The sequence below is a fragment of the Euprymna scolopes genome, chromosome 44 (assembly GCF_053919585.1).
Source record: "Euprymna scolopes isolate OS-2025 chromosome 44, ASM5391958v1, whole genome shotgun sequence".
In the NCBI taxonomy this organism is placed as follows: domain Eukaryota; kingdom Metazoa; phylum Mollusca; class Cephalopoda; order Sepiida; family Sepiolidae; genus Euprymna; species Euprymna scolopes.
Window position 1 is genome coordinate 15,156,279 of NC_136525.1, and position 18,940 is coordinate 15,175,218.

General features: G+C 29.1%; 1 protein-coding gene across 1 annotated transcript in view; it reads left to right on the top strand.

The window, feature by feature from the left end:
* Positions 1 to 1,634: 1,634 nt before the first annotated feature.
* LOC145268705 (ubiquitin-conjugating enzyme E2 variant 2-like) overlaps positions 1,635 to 18,940 on the top strand; it is a 69,459-nt gene continuing 52,153 nt past the window's right edge. The window contains exon 1 of the mRNA XM_080124242.1: positions 1,635 to 1,789. Coding sequence (XP_079980368.1) covers positions 1,765 to 1,789 — 25 coding nt within the window. The 5' untranslated portion in view covers positions 1,635 to 1,764. The remainder of the gene's footprint in view (positions 1,790 to 18,940) is intronic.

An 18,940-nucleotide genomic window follows, 5' to 3' on the forward strand; every position in this document is an offset into this window, starting at 1 on the left:
ATTTACCGAATTTTCATTACTAACGATTACTATATTGTCGAATTGACTACTGTACACTCTTTAACCCTTATCCTCGAGTGGGCTTGAGGCCTTGATAAGTGGTGATGCCTATGTAAATATATATATATATATACCTATATACACACTACATAATGCTTCAAGCAAACTACATTAACCTCTTATAAAGATTCTTAATTTTCAATAAGCTATCAAACTCTTTCCTCAGCTTAACTATTGATTGCGGATAATGATAGAGAATTTGAATAATAAAGATAGTTTCACAAAACTTGTAAATTAATTTGTTTAATAAATTTAAACAAAAGCTAATTCCAAATTACATGAAACCTTACCAACCACCAATAGCCATGGCTAAAGATAAAGCACTTCGTTCAAGCTCCTTAGCTTATCATTCACAGGAAACATGAGTTGAAATAGATACATTGAGATCATTGCCAAGGCTGCTGCAAAGAAGGTGGGCTCTCTATACCATGCTAGAAAGTTCCTTACGCCTGAAAATATCCTGAACCTCTACAAAGCTACTATTCACCCATGTATGGAGCACTGTTGTCACATTTGGGCTGGTGCATCTGCTACTAGTCTTTCGCTCCTGGGTAGGGTCCAAAAGAGAGTTGTGAACCTAATAGGTCTCGAACTGTCATCTAAGCTTCAGCCCCTGCCCTTTCGACAAAATGTTGCATCCCTTTGCCTGTTTTACAAGTATTTCAATGGTGGATGCTCTGACGAACTACAAGCCTTTGTATCCCCTTGACGAAAATACCCCGACAAACCCAACGAAGTCCTACTCTTACACAGTTGAGATTCCTAGATGTAAGAAAGCCTTCTACTCTAATAGTTTCTTCTCCAGACTTGGGAATTCTCTTCCAGTTTCCTGCTTCCCCAACTGTACTGACATGCAGAAGTTCAAGTATAATGTGAACAGACATATTGCTGCTAAACTCCTTACATAGTATCCCTGCAACTTAGGTTCCTGATAGTAGCTCCCTACATCAAAGTGGCAATGTGCCTTGTTTGGGGTGAAAATTTAATAATAATAAAAAAAAAAAATAATAAGTTTTCAAACTGTCATATTCTTTTGTGATAGAGGTTAGACAAAAACTTTTACTCCCAAAAATTGTATTACAAAAATTACATTTATTTAATCTTTTAATTTTTGTAAACGTCTTTTAATCAAACTTAATTCAATTCTTTTTAGCTTATTTTTTTATTATTATTATTATTATTATTTGGAAACAAAATAACTAAATTCTATGGTAAAGTTAGGTTTTCTGAAAATATCCATTTCTTTTATGAATGATAATAAATATTTATTTCGTAACATATTTTAATTCTCACATTTTATTTCTTTTTTCTTTTTCGCCATAAAATCTTTCAAAATATTTATTGAGATTATTTTAGTAGGGCTGAAAATCTTAAAAACCTTCTTTTAAGGGAGATAATGGGTCTTAATTTATAATTTTAAAAAACCAGGAAAAAGAGTTGTGTTTCCTGCAGGAAAGCAATTTTGCAATGGCCCGAAAAATAATTAGTAAGAATAATCTTGAATCAGTTATAATTGTTAAGAATAATTTTTAATTGTAATAAATTTGTAGATATTTTAAGGAAAAATAAAATATTTCTTTAGAACACTGTGAAAATATTTAAAATAGATGTCATTTTGAATAGGGTTTCGTTTTTCGCTGTTGCGTTTTTCGTTGAGACATTCTTGTTTCTAAAGGAGATTACCTTGTCCGGTTACGTCTAAACATGGCGGCTCCTTGCAACGTCGAAGGTAGGCGAATTTTTTCTGTTTTCGTTTTGTACTTATAAGGTTAAAAAGAAATCTTTCCGGACGCTTTCTTGTCGTCAATCTGTTTATTGTCTGTAAGATAAACCTTTATGGAATCGTTTCGTCCGTCTTGTTTTGTTTTTGTTTACTTGTCCGTCTGTTGTGGTATATTATATTCGCGTAGCGCCATTTTAGACAAAACGTCTAATGATGTGTAGGTGTTAGGCATGTGGCCTCACAAAAGAGAAAGCAATTTCTTATATTTATTTGCGCTCAGAAATGACTGTACCATAGTTAAATAAACCTATAAACATTCTTTAGTATACACACCGACTTTCAAAAGTATATATATTTAAAAAAAAAAATATATTTAAAAAAAAAAACTTAATATTTATCTATAAATATATATACATACGTACATTACATACGCTCTGTCACAAGAATACCGCAGTAAAAAGCGAATAAACGCCTTATATATTTTAATTTAAAATAAAATATTAATTCCAGACTATTTAAAATTAATTAAATAGTGCCAATTAATATTTAATTAAAATAATATTTTATTAAAAAATATATAAATAAAATTTCTCTTTTCTTTAACAATATTCAGTTCCTTAAATGACATATCAAAAAAAAAAAAAAAAAAAAGTCAACCTAATGTTTCAACTTGAGTACTTTATATTTAAAAAAAAATATAAATAATTATTATTTATATTTTAATATAACTTAAATATAATAAAATATATGAATAATATATATTTATAATTTTTTTTAAATTTTTTTAGATATAACTTTTTGAATATTAAATTTAGAGTTATTGACAAAAACTACTAAAATAGTACCTCAAAACTTTTTATTTTATTATTAAATAGTTTATTAAAAGTCATTCTAATATCAAACATAATTACTTTTAAACATAAATAACAATAAAAAAATTTAATATTATCCTAATTATATATAAAATATATTAAAGTCCTAACATTTAATTATTTTAAGTATGGATTTAGTTATCTTTAATATATTCTTTTTAAGTTAAAAAAAAATAAAATAAAATTTATATTTCTGGGATTATATTAAATCTAATATTTTTAAACTACTTATGAACTTATTTTAATGTCAGTATTAAAAAAATATGTACCAAATTTCTATATAATATTAAAATTAAATATTTTTTTTATATTTAAAATATAAAAGGATAAAGCAATTTATTAATCCAATTAAAAAAAATATTACCCTTCCACTTCAAGTTATTTTTCTAATAATTTAACAATCTTATTTTGAAATATAAAAAAAAATATGAAACACTTTTTGTATAATATCCAATTTCTTACTAAGTGACATAAAAAAACACTTTAATTGATATTTTAAGTTATAAAATATTTTTTTCATATAAAAAGTTGGGTGCTTGTAAAGTTACAGTCGACAGATCGATTTTTTTTTTTTTAAATATGTTTTAACCAAAAACAGCAGTTTACCTAATTGTTATGTCGAAAATAGTAGTATATCCAAAAATTACGAAAATTCATCGTAGAACAACTGATATTGTGGTTTTAGGATATATATATATATATATATATATATATATATATATATATATATATATATATCGTTAAAGGCTTCAAATGAAGCCATTAAAGTGTCGACATGGGAGATAAAGTATGTTCATTTAGGGAAAATGCAATGGTAAAACTATACAAACACCGTGACAGCGAATTAACCCTAACCCTAACGCTGTCACGGTGTTTGTATAATAATACCAATGCAATTTCTCCCAATTTTCCGTAAAATTACTTAAAACTAAATAATTTTCTACTCGACGAATTTTCGTAATTTTTGGATACATTACTATTTTCCACATGGCAAGTATTGTTTTTGTTTAAAACCACATATTTAAAAAAAATAAATAAATAATCGCTCTGTCGACTCCATCTTAACAAGTACCAAAAGTTAATTGTTATAAAAATACATTTCCAATGCCCCCCCCCCCAATTACTTTGTAACAATTAATTCTATTAAAATTAAGGACATTTGTAGTGAGTGACTGGATCCGTGCCGAAATAATAACGTTATTATTTAAAAAGCCATTCTTAACATGGGGAGGGGGAGGGTGTTTTGTACCTATTCTTCTGTACTTTAACCTTACAATTGAATAAAAAAAAAAAAACTTTAATTAAACGTGGAAATACGATTTAAAAAATAGCGCGGACACTCTGAATTAGCACCCTTTTATTTATTAAAATATATGAATAAAACCATTTTTTTTATATCGAAATCATTTAAAAATGGAAAAAATATCTAAAATGTTTAATTTTATATTAATAGAAAAAAAAAATGCACTCATTTAAGTATTTCTCGCCTCTATGTAACTTACACATTTTTATTATTTATTTTAATGAAATATTTATCGATATCAATTTTTTTTTTTAATCTATTCTAAAAATTAATTTCAGAAATTAAATTAACCAGAACGCATTCTCCGGGTTTCTTTATGCCATCCAATTGTTAATTAAAAAAAGAAATTGACTTCTGCACTTTGTGACCCTTCGAAATTTGAAAGGAATTTGAATCCCTTCAAACTTCAGGATGAGAATTTGGTGCTAAATGCAGAGAGTGATCCGCGCTATTTTTTAAATCGTATTTCCACGTTTAATTAAAGGTACTAGTGCAGTGAGTGCACTTATTGATCCGTGCCGAAATAATAACGTTATTATTTAAAAAGCCATTCTTAACATGGGGAGGGTGTTTTGTACCTAATCTGTACTTTAACCTTACAATTGAATAAAAAACATAAAACTTTAATTAAACGTGGAAATACGATTTAAAAAATAGCGCGGATCAGTAAGCGCACTAGCAGCGTCTGATGTTTTTTTATTCAATTGTAAGGTTAAAGTACAGATTAGGTACAAAACACCCTCCCCATGTTAAGAATGGCTTTTTAAATAATAACGTTATTTCAGCACGGATCACTCTCGGCATGAGTATCGAGAATTTTTATATTTGCTTTCAATAATTTAACTAAAAACAAAAATGCTGACTAGGGTTTTTTTTTTTTTTTTTTTTTACTTGTAAAACTTTTTACCTCAATTCATATTGCAAATAAGGTACCCAATGAGTACCGTACTCATGCAGTGAATGAATGATCCGTGCTGAAATAATAACGTTATTATTTAAGAAGCCATTCTTAACATGGGGAGGGGAGGGTGTTTTGTACCTATTCTTCTATACTTTAACCTTGCAATTGAATAATAATAAAAAAAAAAAAACTTTAATTAAACGTGGAAATACGATTTAAAAAATAGCGCTGATCAGTAAGTGCACTAGCACCGAAAATTAGCTTTAAAAATAATTTTACTTTTATAACAAGTGAGAATAATATAAGGTGCTTGTACAGATCATTGACTCTGTAAAATCCAGTAACGAGTTAGAAAAGTTGACCACACATAGTAAAACCAGGGTTCCTGAAAGAAAAACAATTTGATCTGTAATTTGGTAACGGACCGTGCAGAAGCATTAACGTTATTTCGAAACCCATTCCTAACATCGGGAGGGGGCTTTTTTGCTACGCTGTACTTTCATCTAACAGTAATTTTTGAAGTCACAGCTTTAATTGTGTTTTATAATTAAAAAAATTAGCTGCACCAGTGCACCACTGCACTGCACCACGTGACTAAGGAAAAATATTTTTAAAAAGCAATGATTTTCAAAACATTACGGTGCTTTTCAATTATACACCATATCGACACGAATGTTTGCTATTTACTGAACAAATCGGAAATGTTCGAAGCAGTTTACAATTTTGAAGCCGCGGAATTAAAAAAAAAAAAAAAAAAAGGTGCTTACTTTTGCCACCGCGCTATTTTTAAATATTCCCCCCCCCCCCCAGGTTAAATTCCAGCTTCACGATATCTTTTTTTTAATTATTAAATTGCTACGTGAAAGCACAGAATAGTTACAAAACACCTCCTCCCCATGTTAAGAATGGCTTTCAAAATGTTATTTCTGCACGGTGGCCAAAGTGCACACTGCACAAGTAGCAAAAAAAAAAAAATGTAAAAAGGATTAGATTTGGGTTTAAAAGAACACCCCCCCCCCCCCCCCGAAAAAATTAGAAGAAAAGGGTGTAAGGAAAACAAATGTGAAACTTTCATTTACTGCCCGGTACTAATTGACTGTTCGGTAACGACTTGGCCATTTCTGATCTGTTCCGTAAATCCTATACATTCGGATCGATATGGGTCTTATTCTGTGGCATTACCAACACTGTGAAGCAATGCTTTGCTTCACTGAAGCAACATATAGAATATATATACATATACACGCACGAATTCACAATAAAAAAACATCCCTTTTTTTTCTGCTTGTCTTCCAATAAATTCGACATGTCTTATTTTGTTCACGTGATCAACCTTTCCGTAAAACGTGCTGTCGACAAACAAAATGTCTCTTTTTTTTTTTTTTTTTTTTTTTTTTTTTAAATTAATCATCTGGAACTTTCGCTTCCGACTATTATTAATTTTTTTTATCCTACATATATAATAGAGGCTCGGTCGGAAAGTGCCATCTATCTTTGGAAGCACAAAAGAACTGTAATACTAGACCTTTCTCTATAAGCATTAATTTAATTTCTGTTAATTTAGAAGCTAATTATTAATTAGTTGTATCTACCCGGCGTTGGTAGGAAGTCTTTATTCAAATTTTTTTTTTTTTTTTTTTTTTTTTTACTGAAAAAAATATAAAAACGAAATAAACACCTTTAACCTCGGGAGTCGTTCTTGACATCGGGATGTTTATTTCCGAAAGCCGTTCTTAATATGGGGAGATTGAGGATGTTTATTTCTGAAAGCCATTCTTAACATGGGAAAGTTGGATGTTTATTTCTGAAAGCCATTCTTAACATGGGAAAGTTGGGGATGCTTATTTCTGAAAACCGTTCTTAACATGGGGAAGTTGGGATGCTGAAAGCCGTTCTTAACATGGAGAGGTTGGGGATGTTTATTTACGAAAGCTATTCTTAACATGAGGAGGTTGGGGGTGTTTATACTACGCTGGGTACTTTCGTAAAAAAATACCTTTTAAAAATTTTAGGCATTTGCAAGCAAATAAGCACCCCAGAGAATTGCAGTATTTGGACAATTGGACGGAGCATCAATCTCAGAAATGGTCGAATCGATTTAAAACTTGAAGGCCATTACTTGAAAAATGTAAATTTAAAAAAATAAGATAAGTCGCAATTGTAACAGTCAATCTATATATTTATAAAAGTGAAATTGTGTGTGTCTGTGTGTACATTTCTCTACCAAACTACTGTCAATTTTGAGTTTCGATAAGGAGTATTGAGATTTTAATCTGTTTTTGGCCAAAAGTTTGGCTGTCAACGATTTGACTTTTGAAAACACTACCAAACTCCTCCGGCAATTTTGAGTTTAAACACTTGAAATTTTAGATGTAGGTTTCTTGAATATGGATCAAACTTTTTAACTTGATTCGAGCCCAAAACAAATGTTATGGGGTCAAAATTGGGACCAAAATTTAAAAAATTTGGACCGCTCTGCCAATTTTTAGCCTAAACATTTGAAATTTTACATAAAGTGTATTTAGACATAGGGCAAGCTTTTTAATCGTCTGTTTTTTGCCGAAAATTTAGTTGTCAAAGTTCAAGAGATTTGACCTTTGCGATCTCTAGCAAACTATTCAGCCAATTTTGGGTTTAAACGTTTGAAATTTTACATAAAGGGTATTCAGACATGCAGTAAGATTTTTTAATCAGTTTTTGGGCAAAAATTTTGCTGCCAAGAGGTCAAACTCGAAAGTTGACTTTTATAGACTCTACCAAACTCCCCCACCAATTTTGGCTCTAAAGATTTGAAATTTTAGATGTAGGTTACTTAGATATGAGTTAAACTTTATATATATATATGCACATGAAGTCATGAACAATACATAGGGCCTGCACAAAGCTGGGCTGAACTGCTAGGTGTATCAGAATTTTTGTAGGAATTTTTGACACCTCTAACACGAAACTGCAAATAAAATATAAAAAAAACTCGTATTTTCTCTTTTAAAGGTGGGTTGTTTATTTTCTTTATGGATTATACTTCCAAAATAAACTATTAAAGTTGTATAAAAAGTAATAGAAATATTTTTTAAAAACAGTAATGAAATTAATTGAATTTTACGAGTTCAGTATTTTTCAATTTTTAAACTTTAAAAATCTATCAAAATTTTTCTATTGATTCTATTTTTACGATATTTTCAGGGTCAATGTCAAATTTTATGCTCTTTCCAATAAACCGAATATAATATTTTAGACAAACGTTTTTTTTAATTCACCCCCCCATTTTGAAATATCTATTAAAAAATAAATAATTAATTTATGTACCAAAGTTTTATATATCACAAATTGGAGATTAAAAGACCAATAAATAATATATTCAAATTTAAAACAAAAAAAAGTAGTGTTTTTTAGAAATTTACCTGTAAAGTCCGAAGTTTAAAACCTTTTTTTAAAAAAAAAACCCACATTGTTTGTTTTCGTGTGTGTTTTTTATTTTTTTTTTTTATGAAACCTTGGTCCTTGCTCCTTTAATTGAAAAAAAAAAAAATTAGGGCTTGAATTACATTTTTCAAGGAGTTATAAGCTTCGAAAGATAGCGGGTGGAATTATTCAATAGTTTTCACGAAATTTCTGACACTGCTACTGAACTGCTAGTTTAGAATATTTTGATATTATCTCCTCTTTTCGCTAGTATAACTCTTCCGTGGATTAAAAGAAACAAATATTTCAGGCGAGTTAAAGTGCACAACTGCACAATTGCCGAAAATATGTTAACATATACTTTAGGCACCTCAAGAAGTCACCGTAGAATTAACCCCTCCCCCCATATGTAACACGATGTAACTTTATTATAAATTAATATTATCAATATAACTTTTGTACCATTTAAAAGAAGGACAAAATAAACTAGTATTTAAAAAAAAATTTTTTTTTCATCAAACGAAAATAATGAAATTGCAAAACGAAAATCGTGTTTACATAATTGGCGCTTTAAAATAACGTTCCCATGTAGTAAGCATTTCGAACGTGAAAACATACCCGTATTTAATAAATCTAGCAAAAATCAACTAATAGATTTTCATTAAATTTTCGATACTTATCCATTTTAGAATGAAATTACATATAAAATGCAATTTCTGTAAAACATACGAGGGGAATTTATTTTTTTTAGTGCGTGTGCCCCCTCCCCATATTTATTTTTTCGAAAGTTGAACAAAATATATTTAAATCTATCGAAATTTCTATTTATTATGAAACATTCAAATAAGTAAAACATTTATTTTTTAAAAATTTAAATACACATATTGAACAAAAACTTGAAGTTGCAATTAAAAAAATAATAAATTTTAAAATAGGTTTTTTTTTTCGAATATATACTATAATCAGTTGAATTGCCAAGAAAAAGAAACTTCCTAAAAATTAATTAATTTTTTAGATTAAAATGATTAAAATTCCATTATTTCAAAATGTTCCATTACAACATTGATTTTTAATTGTGTTTAATTTTTTTTTAAATATTAAGTTTTAATATAAACATGGCTCTTGTCAGCTATTTTATCTCCAGATTAAAACCGATTTGAAAATATTATTGCACAAATATAAAGCATTTTGTAGCCCCCCCCCATATTTTGTTTGTCTCTTTTTACTAGGTACGAGCAAAATGAATGCCGATGCTCAAAATGTATAAACATTTTGACCCCTCCTTTTACTTAAAAATCCACCAAAAATCAGGAAATTAACTAATTTTAATGAAATTTTCAGTATTTATCAAATAATGATCGCAGAATACAATGAACACATTATGTTTATTTGAATCCGAATGAAAATGCATTATTTTTTTATAACAAAAAGCACCTATACTAAAGTTATGGTTTTCTGTTGTAAAAAAATGCCAGAATTTATTTGGGCTTTTTTTTTTTTTTTTTTTTTTTTTTTTTTAATGAAAATAAAGCATTGTAAATTATAACAATTTAAAAAAAAACAAACATTAATTTTTACCAGAACATAAGGAAAAAAAGAACCTAAAGTTTGTATTAACGAAATCGATATAACTTGAAGAAAAATTAATTTCTTGAACTACCTATATTATCATTGAATTAAGCATCGGTAATTTAATATTTTCCCGCAAAAAAAATTTAATTGCAAAAAGTATTTTTTTATTTTTTTTTACGGTTACATTTTTAACGTAATCTTTATATGTAAGATTCTAATATTTTTATTGCACACAAGAACGTATAATCATCAATGTAAGATAATTTTCATATAATCTTAGAAAATAAAGTAAAAAAATTAAATTGAAAAACAGGAACATACAAAAATAATTAAATTAAAAAATGGAAAGAATTAGACAAGCATTCCATGTCGGTAAGTATGGATGCATATTCTTATAAAGAAAAGGAAAAATAATGCTCAATATGTCGGAACATTGTTAAATAATAATGATATTATGTCATTAATGTGCTTCCATACTGAATTTCACCGCCATATTTTTTTTTTTTTTTTTTTTTACACGAAACTAATTTTGTTGCTACCATGGTCACATTTTTGGATTTTTTAGCAAAAGTTAAGGTGCTAATGCAGAGAATGATCCGCGCTATTTTTTAAATCATATTTCAACGTTTAATTAAAGTTTTTATGTTTTTTTTATTCAATTGTAAGTTTAAAGTACAGAATAGGTACAAAACACCCTCCCTTTTTTGGCTTTTTAAATAACATTATTTCAGCACAGATCACTTTCCGCATGAGTACCAAAGTTAAGCACATTTATTGTATTAATTCATTATCTTAAGACTTTAACTTAATACTTCACTTGGAAATAATTCCAGAAAACTTACATTTTTCTTGCCAGAAAAATGTAAACACGATATTTGTCATAATGAATTTTTATGTGAAATGTACGGTTTTTCAGATTTGAGATAAAATTATTCTATGTATTTTTTATTTCACACACATTTTTCTTTGAGAAATTAACTTTAAACTGTAATCTTTTAAACATAAACAAAAAGTAACCGAAAATTTAAAAAATAATGATTAGCCGGCGTTCAAAACCAGTTTCCATACCTAAGCAGCCATTAGAATTGCCCGTACCTACTTTTTACCGAACAAAATATGGAAGCCGGTAGTTAACCAAATGAACATTCAGTAAAACCGTATTTCATATGTGATATACAAATATTATTAATCATTAAACTGTGTAAATCTTAAAACCTAACAAAATTATAAAGATTAATTATTAATTGCAGTTTGAAGAAGATAAATGAAGGTTTTAAAAAAAATCATTAAGTCGTTTCTGCTTTTCCATAGTTCGTATAGTCAACACAAATCTGATGTCACGGAATCCTGCATATTTTTTTTTTTTTCACATTCGTTTGGCAATGCCTGATGTACTTTCCTGATTAAAATCAGGAAACTCTCAAGGGGAAGAATTAACTCGGCTATTGTATAAAAATGTGGGTAAATTTTTTTACGACATGCCCCAGTAGGTGTATCAGAAGCGGCCATTAAAAATAAAAACTTTAATAATTCGACCTCCTATCTTTCGCAGCTTATAACTACTTGAAAAATGTAATTCAAACTCTAATTTTTTTTTCAATTAAAGGAGCAAAGACCAAATTAAAAAAAAAATAACAGGTTTATAGCAAATTATGCAATATTTGTTTTTTTAAATCGGTTTTCTTTAAAAAAAAAAAGATTTAAAGAAAATCAACGTATTTTGACGTGCTTCGATAAATATATGTATATATAAAGGCCAAAAAATCATTTACCTATAAAAAAAATACTATTAAATGGGTAGTTCCATTCTTCATTAAGAATTTATCCATATTTATATTTTAAATTCCATGTATTTTTTAAATAAAAGGATTTTTTTAAAGCGAGGGTCGTAGAAAATCGCATTTTCGTAACGCGTTTTGCGCCATAAGCTTAAAGCGCTGCTGCTGCTAATTTGCAATTTATCAAATACGGATTCGTCAAAGGGACATGATTAATGTCTCTTTTTTTTTTGTGTGCTGTTAACAAAAATTAGTATTTTTGGCCCTCCATAGGTAAAAAAAGCACATATTCACTTATAAGTTTTTCCCCGTTAAACAAAAAATCCAGTCGACCGATTTTTTTTTTTTTTTATTCTCTTAATGAAATACACAAGATTTTGATTATTATATCTTATTTCTACTTTATTGACTGGATTTAAAAAAAAAAATATCTAAAAAAAAAAAAAAAGAAAACATTGAATGAAATCGAAAAAATTGCCGTCAGCGTCCAGTATTTACTTGACGATATAAGCATAACATAAGCTTTCATTAAAAAAAAAAATCAAAAATCAACGTGGTTTAAAAAAAAAAAAAAAAAAGGTTTTACACTTTGGACTTTACAGTTAAATTTCCAAAATGCACTTTTTTTTGTTTGTTTTAAATTAGAATATTTTATGTATTGATCTTTTATCTTCAATTTGTGATATATAAATAAATATTAATTATTTCATTTTTAATAGACATTTCAAAATGGGGGAGGGGGAAATTAAAAAAAAAAAGAAAGTTTGTCTAAAATATTATATTCAGTTTATTAGAAAGAGCATAACATTTCACACTGACCCTGAAAATATCGTAAAAATTGAACCAATAGCAAAATTTCGATAGATTTTTAAAGTTTTAAAATTGAAAAAAATTTCACTCGTAAAATTCAATTGATTTCATACGTAAAAAAAATGGCTGGTTGAACGCTCACCGCCACTTTGTAAGCACTTTTTTTTTTTCTTTTTTTTTTTTAAGTAAAAAATAATATTTCTATCATTTTTTAAACAACTTTAATAGTTTATTTTGGAAGTATATTCCATACAGAAAATAAACAAACCATTTTAAAAAGAGAAATTACGAGTTTTTTATATTTTATTCGCAGTTTTCTGTTAGGGGTGTCAAAAATTCCCCCCAAATTCTGATACACCTAGTGCCCCACTGCCCCAGTGTATTATAAACACCGCAACCTCCCCATGTTAAGAACGGCTTTCGGAATAAACACCCTCCCCCCAAACCTCGGAAGCCGTTCTTAACATGTGGTAGTTGGGAGTGTTTATACTACGCTGGGGCAGGTCGTAAAAAAATACCAAAATGTGAATATTGACAATGCTGTCACATGTCAATAACAAGGTTAAAACAAATCGAAAACTTTCGTCCATTTCGTGTGAAAATGTCATGTCACGTGACATTAAAATTATACTGGGGGGGAAAAAATGGAGGTGGGGTCAATTGTTTTGTTATGTAAACTCGGTTGTCATTTGTACTTATATTATTGCACGATATTTTAAAAAGTGCTAGTACAGGCTACCAATTATTGGCCCGATATGAAAACCGGCTTCATGAAAATCATTATTTTTTTAAAAAAATTATCTCGAATGTGTCGCAATAGTAAATACAAATCGGCCATTTTAATTGTCTATGTCGCTTTTTTCCGCTTATTGGGACGAGTAATTTTGAAGCGTTTTCAGATGAATAATTACTCCTTGGTAACAATGGCTAAGTGTTGGCCTTCGGGTCAAGATCAAAATGTAGTATCTGTTCTTCAGACACTTCAATTTCTTGTTCTCTGTCAGTGGAGGAGAAATTCTTCACGACTGAGACAATTTTTATTTTTGTTCCTTTTCTCCACATTAAAAAATGAACCTCTGTCCCGTGGGGAGGCATTGTAAATAGGAACAACGTCTTTAGAGAAAACTCTAGTATTTACGGTTCTTTGTTTTGTTTTTCTAAAATTTAAAAGACAAAAAAAAAAAAAAAAAAAAATTCAACCGCGTCTCTATTATCTATTTTTTTTTCTCTTTCTACGAGAGGCGTTTCATTATTAATGCTTCCAATTTTTTTTTATTCCATCCGAATGGATCAGAGAGGATTGCAAATTGCATTGTTATGATGACTGTACTTATGTATGAAACCTGAAATATTTTTGCATACTCTGTTGCAGATATTGACGGTGTGAGACTCTTAAAAAAAAAGTCATCCCCTATCATGGCCGTGCATCAGAAGCAGAGATGCGTCATTGAATTCCTGGTAAAAGTGCATCGAGAATAGTGGTGACTATGTAGAAAAATAAGATCTGGAGCGCAAAAGGTCGCTTGTTTTAATCATACTAATACCGTCTTCTTAACTATTCAACTATAGGAGACTTACTTTTGGAACGATCCTTGTGTGTAATATATATATATATATATATATATATATATATATATATATATATATATCTTAATAGTTGGAAAGCGAACATTCCAGATGATTAATAAAAGATACATTTCGCTTGTCGATGGTATGTTTTTACGTGAACAAATTAAAACATGTAGAATTTATTTGAAGACGAGAAGAAAAAGACTTCTGCATTTTAACATCTCCGGCAAAAGCATCCTCCTCACGTTAAGAATGGGTTTCTAAATATGACGTTATTTTCAGCACTGCCTGTAAACTGCGCAAGTATCATTTAATTAAACTTTTGAGATAAATTAAAATAAGTAATGGCGTTCAAACCATCATAATGTTTCGCCGGGGATGCTAAAATGTAGAAGTGTCAAAAAATTAGATTTTATTTGTGAAATCGTTCGTTTTTTTTGTTTTTTTGTATGTGTGTACCCCCCCCCCCCCATATATCTTAGTTCGGTAAAATCTGGAAACTTGTTCCGGTGTTTCCGGTTCCGATAATAAACGAAAGGTGAACATGAATCATGAAATGGAAAACGAAAAAGAAAAAAACAAAAAAAAACACTATTTTATTTATTTATTTTTTTACTGCCGGGATAGTTGACTTTTATAAATTATAAAATCTACAATATTTTATTGCAATAATGTAAAATACATTAAAAAAAAAAAAAAAAAAAAAAAGTCAATGTTTTTAGTCTTCCGTTCTAGAATGGCCGGTTTAATTTTGTGTGGTCTTTCGATTTTTGTCGGAAATCGTCACCGGATTTTATCTAGCCAATATGTTCAGCCATCGGGCCTTGTTTGTACAAAAATTAACGAATGCCCGGAAGTTTTACTTGAAAAAAAACTTATATATATTTTATGGTACTAGTAGTGCACTTATTGATCCGTGTTGAAATAATAACGTTATTATTTAAAAAGCCATTCTTAACATGGGGAGAGGAGGGTGTTTTGTACCTATTCTGTACTTTAACCCTTACAATTGAATAAAAAAACCCAACTTTAATTAAACTTGGAAATACGATTAAAGGAATAGCGCGGATCAGTAAGTGCATTAGCACCAACTTATTTATTTATTAGGTTGGTGCAAACAATAATATCGTTTTTATATATATTATTTAACGTAAAAAAAAAAAAAAAAACGGCATTATTTTTGCACCAACATAATATATATGAATAATTAAATGACGTTTTCGGCGGACTTGGGACCTGTACGAGAATGAATGCCCACCTCTTAAATTAATTAAATTAAATTTTTACCTTTTTTAAGTTTTTTTTTTTTTTTCCCCCGCCGATTATCATAGATTAGATTTAATTATCATATTAGCAGAAAAAAAATAATTAAAAAAAATATGACTTTCTCGTTATAACGTTCGACTTCATCGCTACCTGACTCTGACTGTCAATTTCTTTACCGACGTGTCACGTGAAATTTAACCTCTTAAGTTAATGACAATCGTCGAAAAAACTAAAAAATAAAGAAAGGGAGGGAATAACATACATTTTTTTTGGGGGGGGGGGGGGGCACTCACGTACAGGTCCGCCACGTTTTTTTTTTTTTTTTTTTTAGCAATAAGAACAATTTTGACTTTTTTCAATTTGTGAATGTGTAAACAAGTTACCCATTTATTAAATCGTTGGTGCTTGTTGAAATAAAGTCGATAGATCGATTTTTTTAAATACGTCGTTTTAAGCAAAAATAATATTACGTACTTAACTGTCATGTCGAAAATAGTAGGATATTCAAAAACAACTTTTTTTGTACAAAAAAGAAAAGTTATCGCTATAGGCTACAAGTGTCGGAAATGGTGTAAACTAATTTAAAAAAAAAATTTTTACGACCTGCCCCAGCGTATTATAAACACCCTCAACCACCCCATGTTAAGAACGGCTTTCGGAATAAACACCCCCAACCTCCCCTTGTTAAGAACGGTTTTTGAGGTTGGGGTGGTATTCTGAAAACCATTCTTAACATGGGGGGTTGGGGGTGTGTGAACTCTTCACTAACATCTAAGATAAATGACCCAATTTTCCGTAAAAGTTACTTTTAACTATAACTTCCTACTCGATGAATTTTCGTAACTCTTGGATGTACTACTATTTTCGACATGACAATTCAGTATTGTCTTTGCAATCTTTGCATATTAAAAAAAAAAAAGTCGATCTGTCTCCTCTCTTTGAATAAGCAGCAGCAGCACCATTCTCTCTCATTCGAAACGATTTCGAAAGTCATTTTGAAACCTTTAAATTGCCAAATTAATTTGCCTTGAATCACACTTATTTAAGGCAACGTTCGAGTATTATGGTTCGTTTGTGCTACTAAATAAATAAAAAAAATAAAAAAAAAATATTTCTTCGCACTCCCCTGTCATGCTCAAAAACCATTCTTATTTATTTTTAAAAAGCCCCCACCTTTTTTTTTTTGTGTGTGTGTGTGTGTGTGGAGGGGGGGGGAATAACATTGTGATAAAATAAGAATAGTTAAAATATTTTTTTTCTTGTTTGCAAATAAAATTCTAATCCTTAAAAAACTAATTTTACTTCGAAATATTTTTTTACTGTTTTCAAATCTCCAACTTTTTAGCATTGCTTTTGCATAGGCACCGCCAAAACTGGGGGGGGGGGGCAGGTCAGTACTTTTTGACGGACCGTCTTAAAAATCTACCAAAAATCAGGTAATTATCCGATCAATACGAAATTTTCAGCGATTATTAAGAGAAGAATGAACTTTATAACGGTGTACTTATTTTTCATAATCGATATTTATATATATGTTTTTTTTTGCTTACAACCCCCCCCCCCCTGTTTTGAAGTGGGAACAAATATGGTTAAAATAATCATCTGAAACTGAACAAAACATATTGTGTTGTTGTAAGGGACAGAATTATAGATTAAAAAAAAAAAAAAAAATTGTTTGCATACCTTATTTTGACGTCTGAATATCAGAACTTCGATTGTGTTTAATTATCCCGCTTTTGAGTTTTGAAGTGTGAAATTCGGTGTATATGTTAAGTAAAATAATTAATTTAAGTTAAGCAAAACAAAAAAAAAACTTTTAATATTTATACGAAAAAAGCCATTTTAAAATCTTTGATAAATAAATTAACAATTTTTTTTTAGCGAGCCGAATAATGCACGACCATTATTAAACAGGGCATGCTTTGAAGAATCGATACCAAAAAAAAAAATTCGATACTGTGCCCTTTGTGTTAAAAATAGCATCATTTTTTTTTATCCCGTTTGAAAACGTTTGCCGCCTTTCGACTACGGTGGACCAAACGCGCTGAAATAATTTCTTTTTATTCTGCTTTAAATTGCCCCCCCCCCATTTTGGGGAGCCTGGCCCCCACACACATACACATTAAAAACCAAACTCATACAAATGGTCACCCATCTGGTACTGGCCAGCCTCAGCTTAATAATACATTGAAATTTTCGTCACTGAAAAATAAGTTTTTTTGGCCTGTTTGGTCTTCCATAGTTTGCTTCTTATCAAACGCAAATGTAAACAGTGTCGATCTAGACTCTAGATCGACGCGAAATAACTGGTTACATATATGAATAAGTGGAATTATTTGAAATCCAGGTACTTATATTATAATATTTTTGCATATTCTCTTAGAAAATCATCCTAAATCTTAGACAATAAATAAATGAATTAATTATTTCAAAAACCTTTTTTTTTTAAATATTTATGTACGTTTTTTGTGCAAGACAAAAAATGTCAATTGTTAACTTTTTGGGAAAATTTAACATTTTAAAATTTAATTAAAAATAGTAGAAAAAGTTTTACATTCTGTTTTCTATATGATAAAATTCAGGGTTTTATCTTTCTGGAAAAAAAAAGTTACTCAGAAATAATGGATTTTAATAAATGTAATTTCGTTTTAAAAAACAACAACTTGATTTTGCGGCCTACTTTTGCACAAATAGAAACTTTTGCAGAAACATACATAAAAAATTAAGTTTAATTTCTTGACAAGAATGTAATGTGATGGCCGAGATATTTCAACGGCTACTTTAGTACAATTTAAACCTATTTGTAGGAAAATCTGGATCTCCTGTAGCAGATGTCTCCCTGGTTTTTACTTTCGCTTTTTTCGCTCATGTGCCCTCAATTCTGAATTCGTAGAACGCAGCTGTAGGTGTATCAGAATTTTTGTAGGAATTTTTTGACACCCCTAACATGAAACTGCGAATAAAATATAAAAATCTCGTAATTTCTCTTTTAAAGGTGGGTTGTTTATTTTCTTTATGGATTATACTTCCAAAATAAACTATTAAAGTTGTTTTAAAAGTAATAGAAATTTATTTTTTTTATTTTTAAACAGTAATGAATTTTACGAACTCAATATTTTTCAATTTTTAAACTTTAAAAATCTATAAAAAATTTTCTATTGGTTCTATTTTTACGATATTTTCAGGGTCAATGTGAAATTTTATGCTCTTTGCAATAAACCGAATATAATATTTTAGACAAACGTTTTTGTTTTTTTTAATTCAGGCCCCTCCATTTTCAAGTGTCTATTAAAAAGTAAATAATTAATTTACCCACCAAAGTTTTATATATCACAAATTGAAGAGAAAAGGGCAATAAATAATATATTCAAATTTAAAACAAAAAAAAGTAGTGTTTTTTAGAAATTTACCTGTAAAGTCCGAAGTTTAAAACTTTTTTAAAAAAAAACACGTTTTTTTTTTGTCTTTTTTTTTTAATGAAACCTTGATCCTTGCTCCTTTAATTGGAAAAAAAAAATTAGGGCTTGAATGACATTTTTCGAGTAGTTATAAGCTTGGAAAGACGGGGTGGAATTATTCACTATTTTTCATGAAATTTCTGACACCTAACGCAGCTGACGTGTGGACTTTTTTTATGTTTTTAACATACATCAAACTGATAAATATTGCACAATAAAATAATTA